At 56.2% G+C, this 8,358-nt stretch overlaps 1 protein-coding gene across 2 annotated transcripts; it reads right to left on the minus strand.

Moving 5' to 3' along the window:
* Positions 1-539: 539 nt before the first annotated feature.
* On the minus strand, positions 540-6,739 carry TRIM65 (tripartite motif containing 65). Of its 2 annotated transcripts, XM_077854268.1 has the most exons (6): positions 6,273-6,739; positions 4,650-4,745; positions 4,165-4,398; positions 3,906-4,080; positions 3,706-3,771; positions 540-3,184 (listed from the first exon to the last, which is right to left on the minus strand). In XM_077854268.1, the coding sequence occupies exons 1-6, from the start codon at positions 6,708-6,710 to the stop codon at positions 2,595-2,597; spliced, it is 1,599 nt and encodes a 532-aa protein (XP_077710394.1). In that variant the 5' UTR covers positions 6,711-6,739; the 3' UTR covers positions 540-2,594. The 2 variants fall into 2 exon arrangements, with proteins under 2 accessions (XP_077710394.1, XP_077710395.1); XM_077854269.1 differs by lacking the exon at positions 3,706-3,771.
* Positions 6,740-8,358: the final 1,619 nt, after the last annotated feature.

The following is an 8,358-nucleotide window of genomic DNA, read 5'->3' on the forward strand; positions in this document are numbered from 1 at the left end:
CCCACAGAAGAATACGGAAAGGACTAACAATCTGATAAAAGGTAGTATCATAGAATAAAGACCCCAAACCTTTCCCACCACAGAAGCAGAAGGGGGCTGTTCTTCCTTTCTCTCCCCCTTTCAGAGCATGGGCACAACCAATGGGACATGGACACGTGTGGGGCTTTGGGATGGCAGGAGATTGGTTGTGGTGGTGATGGTTAGACTCTACATGAGGACAGCCATCAATGCCAGCTGCTGGACCAGCCCCATCCTGATTCCTCCCCTGCTGGGTCTCTCAGCAACTGTCAACCCACCTGCCCAGCAGTTCTTCCCATCTGGCACCAGGTCCCATCCCCTGACCCATGTTTGCAGAGTCCCCAACTTAGGAGTCTTCTTAGAAGCTCTTTGCCCAGGGTGTACTGGTCAGAGGCCTGGCCCCACCCTTGAACAGGGAGCTACAGGCTGGGGAGGTAGCTGCAGGATTGAATGTGGGGGGCTGGCACCAGGTTACAATATGGGAAAGAGATATATTTTTCACAAATACAAAAAAAAAAATCTATATTTTAAAATATTTATTTATTTATTCATGAGAGACACACAGAGAAGCAGAGACACAGACAGAGGGTGAAACAGGCTCCATGCAGGGAGCCTGATGTGGGACCCAATCCCGGATCCCAGGATCACACCTTGAGCCAAAGGCAGACACTACAGTCAGGTGTCCCTACAAAAATATTTTGTATTTTTTTGGAGTATGTGTTTTTGCATGTGTCATCCTTTAAAAAATTTATTGTGAAAACATAAAAAAATAAAGAATTTATTGTAAAATAATTATTCCTGAGTATATAAAACATACATGTACAGCATAAATAGTTATAAGGCCAACATCCTTGTAACCACCACCCAGGTCAAGAAGTGGAATGTTTTTTTTAAAGTTGAATCTTTTTAAAAGATTTTATTTATTTATTCATGAGAGACACAGAGAGATAAACAGGCTCCATGCAGGAAGCCTGACCTGGGACTCGATCCCAGGTCTCCAGGATCACACCCTGGGCTGAAGGCGGTGCTAAACCGCTGAGCCACTTAGGCTGCCCAAGAAGTGGAATGTTTTAAGTAACAAAATTACAGTTGCCTTAGGTCCCAGCAGCACCAGTTCCAGAAACACAAATGCCTGTCCAGGGATCTTCAGGAAAGCATCTCCTGAGTAGCAAAAACAACGGAAGCCAGCACTGTTCTGGCACCTGCACTCATCACTGCATTTAATCCCCACACCCTGGGTAGGGGTGACAGGGGCTGAGGCTGTGTCCAGCTAAGCTGGCTGGTGGGGGTGGGGTGGGGAAGAGTCTGTCTGACTCAAGGTTGCTTCATTTTGGCCATTTGTATAAAAATAAAATCTTCAAGTGCTCATCATTATTATTTTTAAAGATTTTATTTATTTAAGGGGGTAGGGGCAGAGAGAGAGGAAGAGAGTCTTAAGCAGACCCCTCACTGAGCGTGGAGCCCATAGGGCTCCACCTCATGACCCTGAGATCACGACCTGAGCAGAAACCAAGAGTCAGACGCTTAACCAACTGCACCACCCAGGTGCCCCTCATTTTTTTTCGGTTGAGGAGCTCCGCTGGGAATTCTGCCTACATATGTAGCCATGGATATGGCCAAAGCTTCCTGCTCAAAAATATGCATCGCGGTGACATTTTTACAGCCCCAAATAAAACAACTGGAATGTTCGATATGAAATCTTTCATGAGCAAAAACAGCACACTGGGACGAGCATCCCTGGCTCTTCAAAAGTTTGCGGCGTTGCCACTGTGCTTTACAAAAGTCCTACAATCGTACCTCTTTTCATGAACCAGAAGAAACTTGAAACCACACCAATATAGGTCTTTTATAAAAGCTAAGTGGCAGAATTTGAACTTTTGGAAAGTGGAAGATGCCCGTAGTGGGGAAGTAAATTCTAATAGTCCTTGGAAAGACTGTTTATATTGCAGTGGTGCAGGAAAAAATATTAATCCCGTGAGAAATGGCTATGCTAGATAACAGAATGCGAGAAACACAAGTGTTTATAAAATGCAATCACAAGGATGTGTAAGAGACTAAGGTGTATCAAATTGTTAAGAAAAAAAAAGAGGGAGGAAAGAGATAAAGATCACTTTTCTCTAGGTTTCTTCCAGAATTGCTTGTGCTTTGGGCCCCCTCGCCTCCCGCCGAATGCCTATGATCTACGTCACCTGCATGGGAGGCAAGTGGCTGCGGGGTGTTTGCATGGCAGCGTGGGTGAGGCCCCAACTGCACAAGCTCTCCTGCAGCCCCAGGAGCCCACAGGCGCTGCACCCACCTCTGAGGCCCAGGCAGCGCCGAGAAGTGAGCTCTCCTCAGGCAGGGTCCTTGTTTTAGTCCCTTCCTAGTCCCCGTGCCCTTCCATAATGTTGGAAAAAGTGAACTCCATTTTGGGGGCATCCTCCCAATCTCTCTTTCCAAGTGGCCCGGCCTCCTCCTGAGTCAATCTTGTGGCCAAAAGCTGGTCCCATTATAGCTGTGGCCTCAGGCCCCCAAGCTAGGGGCTGGGCAGCTCTTGGGCATACAAGCACGGTGGCACCTGTTCCTGGCCCAGAGCTTCACCCTGTGCCTTCCTCCGCTGGGCTCGAGGCCTCTTCCTGGAGCTCTGGAGGGAGCCTGGCCTGAGGCCGATGGCACAGGGTCAGGGTCCTACCCTCCAGGAGCCAGAAGACAGGGTAGAGGGGCTGGGTGAAGATGGCATGGAAGGTGTGCAGAGGCTGGGCCTTGGGTTCCAGGCTGTAGAAGGTGAGGCAGCCAGAGGCCAGGTCCAAATCCATGCCCAGGAGCCGCCCTGACACTCCTGGGAGGTGCTGGGCCTCCCCGTTATGCCAAGCCTGCGCCCTGTCCTCCTGAACACAGAGCCCCCAGGAGCTTGGCCCACGCCCAATGTTGTCTGTGTGGGGCCCCTGCTTGCGCCGTGTCAGTTCTGGATAGGCGACGCCCAGGGTCACTGAGTGGTTAGATGCCCGCACCTCCCAGTAGTGTCGCCCGCTCTGGAAGCTCTGGGCACACTGCACCTGCCAGAGCTCGAAGCTGCTTGGCCCGGCCAGGTCCCGGGGCTTGTGGCGGTGCTTTACCTGCTGGTCCTGCCGAGACAAGTAGAGGTGGCGATTGGCGCTGTCTGGATCGAAGGTCAGATTTCGATAATCTGTCAGGACAGAGGGACGGAGGTGAGTGGGAGGACACCTGTGCACGTCCACCATCTTGTCCCCAGAGGGAGAGATGGCAACTGAAGCTCCAGCAGGGCCAAGCCACACATCTGATGGGTGTACAGCAAGCAGACCAAGCACCGGATGTCACCACAGCAGGTAGCCTACGAGGGGGACCTCTTCCGTTTACCTCATTTCAAAGATGAAGAAACAGGCTTCCCAAGATAACCTAACTTCGTAACAAGTGGAAGAAGCATAAGTGATCCCAGGTTTTCATGCCCAGAATCTCCTTACCCCCGTATCGGCTCCACGTGTAAGAGGCTTACATCCTGTGACAGATGTGCGGGGGGGGGGCAGGCCAGATCCCAGGAAGGGCAGGGCAGTCCCAGCACACGCCCCCCGCACCCCCAGGTACACACACAGCCACACAGACCTGCGCAAATGCTCACACGCACACGTAGACACACAAACGCACAATGCACACATGCGTATGCGCACGCAAACATGCCAGTCTCCTTACTCTGCCAGAGTTTCCTCCTCAGTGGACACACTGGGCTTGGGACTGGTGCCAGGGGACCTGGGGCCTCTAGGAGGCAAAGAAGTCTTAGGGCAGTGATGGGGAGCAGAGCTCATGGGGGCAGAGTCCTGATCCTGTTCCCGTGGGCCGTGGGAGGGCTGGCTGGGCCCAGAGGGGTAGGGAGGGATCGGGGTGAGCCTTACCCACGGCGCCCAAATTGGCGGCCTCCACTGGTGCCCTGCAGGGGCCCCCCTCATCTAGCAGGAGGCCACACAGCCGGCTCAGAGACTCCTTCAGGCTGGCCAGCCGCTGCTCTCCGTCCCACCGCAGAGGAGTCAGAGGCCTGAGAGGCCCCGGGGGTGCCAGGAGCTGGGATTCCTGGGCCCCAGGGACAGCCACAGTGAGCTTTTGGGTGAGGTGCCAGGACGCCATCCCCCGACCTGCTGTCCTGGGGCCTGGTACCTGGAGGAAGGTCCGGTCATCCAAGTGTTCCAGGACGTCTCGGACCCTGCGGTCATAACGAGACAGGGCTTCCAGGTGGCTCCGCAGTTGTTGTTCTGTATCCTGGGCCTGCGCTAGGGCCTGTGTCTTGGCCGCCTTGATGTCCTCCAGGGCCAGGGCCCGTCGCATCTCCAGGGCCTGGAGCAGGCAGCTGAACTTGCCAGAGATGGCGGAGGCCAGGGTATGGGCTGAGCTCTGAGTGGGTGATGGAGTTGCCTCGGGTGGTCAGGGCCAAGGCTGCCCGTGGACTGAGGGGTGGGGATGTGGGGAGCAGGGGCCCCTGTGACCTTCCCTCCCAACTCTGCTTAGTCCCTCTCTCTCTGCTGCCAGGAGGCATTTTTAAGGCAGCTCACACCTCCTACCCAGCGTCCCAGGGACCCACTGCTGGCTGCCTGAAGGACACAGCATGAGGATGTAGTGGGGGGTCAAACAGACAGGACTTGTACCTGGATCTGGCTGCTTTGCCGCTGCAGTTCCTCTAGCTGGCTCTCGGCCTGTGTGGCCTGCTGCTGGGTGACCTCCAACATGGCTCTCAGCTGGGCCTGTGGTGCCCACCAGGGAACAAGTGACAAGAGGGGACCGGGAATGGCTGTGAAGTCCTCCCCTCCATCAACAAACACCTGCAGACGTGGGACATCCCCCTCCTTGTGCCACCCCAGGCAAAACCAGTGGACCAGCCCACAGAACAGTGGCCTTGGTCTGAGCCCCGGGGTGAACTGGGTCAGAGTCCTAGGGAGACCCAGACAAAGCCCATTCCCAACTTGAAGCAGGGCGGTACACAGGCAGAGCAGAGGCCTGGGGCTTTAAACCTGACGTCCAGTTCATCTTGCAGGCTGAGCAACCTGGGGCACAGCACCCACCAACTCTGGGCTATAAACCCACCCCAGGGCAGCCCGGGTGGCCAAGTAGTTTAGCGCCACCTTCAGCCTGGGGTGTGATCCTGGAGACCCGGGATCGAGTCCCGCATCGGGCTCCCTGCACAGAGCCTGCTTCTCCCTCTGCCTGTCTCTGTCTCTCTCTCTCTCTCTGTCATGAATAAATAAAATTAAAAAAAAATCTTAAAAAACAAACAAACAAAACAACCCACCCCATACTACCCCCAGCCAATAAACGGTGGAAGCAGTACTTCTGGCTTAGGCAGCCTTGCAGGGAAGGGGCAACAACTCAAAGCACCAAAGCTATTTGACCAGCGGGCATTGTAGTACGTGTGTCTGCATGGGTGGGTTCTTTCAAATACCCAGTCAGGTCTCAGCCCCAGCTCTGGGCATGGGGTAGAAGAGGGCACCCATATTTGTGACTCCTCTGGTACCCGTGAGGGTCACAATGTTGTGCTTTCATGGGAGCAGGGCAAAGCATCATTCCCTGCTCCTGATCAAGAGCCTGCCTTGCTTCTGCTTCTTCCAGCTGTACTTAACAAGGAGATCAAGGGCCATTGTGATCCCCACTTTATAGATGAGAAAACAAGACAGAGAAACTGACAATCTGGCCAAAGGCATCAGATCTTCCAAAGCCCAATTCCTGTGTCTTTGCCCAGGACCCAAGGCCTCAGCGTTGTACAACGTGCCACACCCAGGAAGTGGGGCAGGGGCGCGCTCTGCTGGTTCCATCTGACTGTCCCCCAGGATGGCCAGGGGTCCTCTCACACCCCATAGAACTTCACCTCGCTCTAGGGGAACACGAGCTCCTTCGGTGTGCACGTGCCATCTGCCTGTGCCACCTGCCACTCCCTCCCTCCTGCTCCTGTCACCTGCTGGCCGGCACTGCACTTTCATGCTCAGCCTCAGCACTAACAACTCATCCTCAGTCTCTGACTTCTGAAGCCACGATGGTATCCTCCAACGTTGGCTCCGGACTCCCTGACCTCCTCACTCGCAGAACCTTCACTCCATTTCAGCCACTCAGGCCTGGGGTCTCACCTTGGGCCTGTCACCAGCTCCGAAATCTCTACTCCAAGCGCCTGTTTTGTCCTTTGACTCGGGAATACAACAAACGTCCCAAAGCCTTCTCCTGCTTAAGCAGCCCGCCCCAGCCCAGGCGCCGAGAGACAGGGCGGGGCACCCCGGTGTCACCTCGCGCTCCCGACGCTCGACGTCCAGCAGCGCCCGCTCGTGGAGGCGACACTCGTTCACGGTGCACGCGCTGCAAACGCAGAGACCCTCGGTGCGACAGAAGAGGTCGAGTGGCCGCCCATGTCGGGGGCAGCGCGCGCCCGGGCCGGGGCCAGGGGCCGGGGCGGCGCCGGGGGTCGCGGCAGGGTCGGAGCCGGGGGCCGGGGCGGGCCGGGCGCGCATCACCTCGAGCACGGCGCTGAGCGCCACATTTCGGCGCAGCTCGGCCACGTCGGGGAAGGGCTCCCGGCACTCGGGGCACGCCTTGTCGCAGCGGCCCCCCCAGTCCCGGATGCAAGCCCTGCAGAAGTTGTGGCCGCAGGGCAGCGTCACCGGCTCCTGGAAGAGCCCCAGGCAGATGGAGCAGGTCAGCTTGTCCTCTAGCCCGTGCGCGGCCATGGCGGCAGCGGCGCCTCAGGGCGCGCGGGGCGGGGCCTCCGAAGGTGGGCGGTGCGGGGCACGGCGCGGGGGCGGGGCCTGCGGGAGGGGGCGGGGACGGGGCCTCCGAAGGTGGGCGGTGCGGGGCACGGCGCGGGGGCGGGGCCTGCGGGAGGGGGCGGGGGCACGAGGCGTCGGGGTGACGGGGGGCAGCGTGGGCCCGCCTAGCGGAGGAGAGCAGCCGTTGCCTCTCCCCCACCGGCGCCTAGGCCCTTGCCGCGCGTGCTTGCTCCCCTCTGCCCAGGCTCTGAGCCGTCTCATGCCACCCCAGGATGGGGTTTGAGGTCCGGGTAGTCTTGGTGGCCCGGCTCTGGGAGCTCCATCCCGCTTCTCGAAACCCTCATTAAGCAGCTCCCGTGCAGGGGTGCGGCCTCCACCTCCAGGGACGGGAACCTTTGGGAACCTCCTGGCTGAGGGACCCCACAGAACCCCTTCTGGGCCCCTCATCCGTAACCTGGACAACAGGAGCTCCTTCCCAGGGTTTGCGCCTGTCAGTAAGAGCACTGAGCACAGAGCTCATGTTCCCTATACGCTCCGGACCCGAGGTTCTCCGCTGCCCTTTTCCTTGAGCTGTTTCAGGCATTTGCCAGATTGGAGTGTCTCCTTTCTGTAGGCTACCAAATTTTGGTTCTTTTAAAGTAAGCTGTGTTCAGGGACGCCCGGGTGGCTCAGCAATTAAGCGTCTGCCTTTGGCTTAGGGCGCGATCCTGGAGTTCCCGGATCAAGTCCCACATCAGGCTTCCTGCATGGAGCCTTGCTTCTCCCTCTGCCTATGTCTCTGCCTCTCTCATGAATAAATAAATAAAATCTTAAAAAAAATAAAAACTAGAAAAAGTACATATTAAAAAAAAAGTAAACTGTGTTCTGGTCACCAACACAGAGACCGATCAACGGTTTTCATACCCCCCTTTACTGAAAGCCCAAAGTGACATTCAGCTGTTCTTGGAATCTTCTCCGCGTGGGCCCCCTGCTGGGGAGTTCCTTGTTTGTAGGCGGGAGCTCTTCTGGAAGCCCGGTATCCTCGTGGCACCTGCCCTGGGGCAGTGTGCTGCATCGGACTGAGCAGATGGAGGGCTAATTTTCCTAACCAACCTGTCCTAATTTTGAGGCAGAGTGCCCTCTCACTGCAATGCAGCATTCAGTCTTCTGTGTTGTAGTATGGGAAGCTCCTCTTTATGGGAAAGGAAGGTCTCCTTTTGACTGGTTAGGTAGAGGAGAAATCATACTCCTAGGATCCAGCAAGGGTGCAGGGGATTTCTGGGCCCCAAGGAGAGGTGTGCCCAGAGGTCTGAGACCTGCTTCTCATTCAAAGCATCCCAGCCAGATGCCAGGAGCCTGCCACCATGCTGTGAATTCCCAGTAAGGGGCCAATGCTCATGGGTGGCAAAGCTCTTTCTAGAGACATATGGGAGCACCCAAGCCCCACTGCCTTTCTTCTGTATCCATCTCCATCCATTTGATCCCAGGGCTCAATATTCTCTAGAGGCAGAATATTGCCTCTATAGGTGGGAGGCAGGGCTCTTTCCATCCATGAAGCATTACAGATTCATCGTGGGGTTGGAGCATTTCCAGAACACTGACCCAGACCAGCTACAGAAAAAAAATCATC

The sequence above is a fragment of the Canis aureus genome, chromosome 16 (assembly GCF_053574225.1).
Source record: "Canis aureus isolate CA01 chromosome 16, VMU_Caureus_v.1.0, whole genome shotgun sequence".
Taxonomy (NCBI): domain Eukaryota; kingdom Metazoa; phylum Chordata; class Mammalia; order Carnivora; family Canidae; genus Canis; species Canis aureus.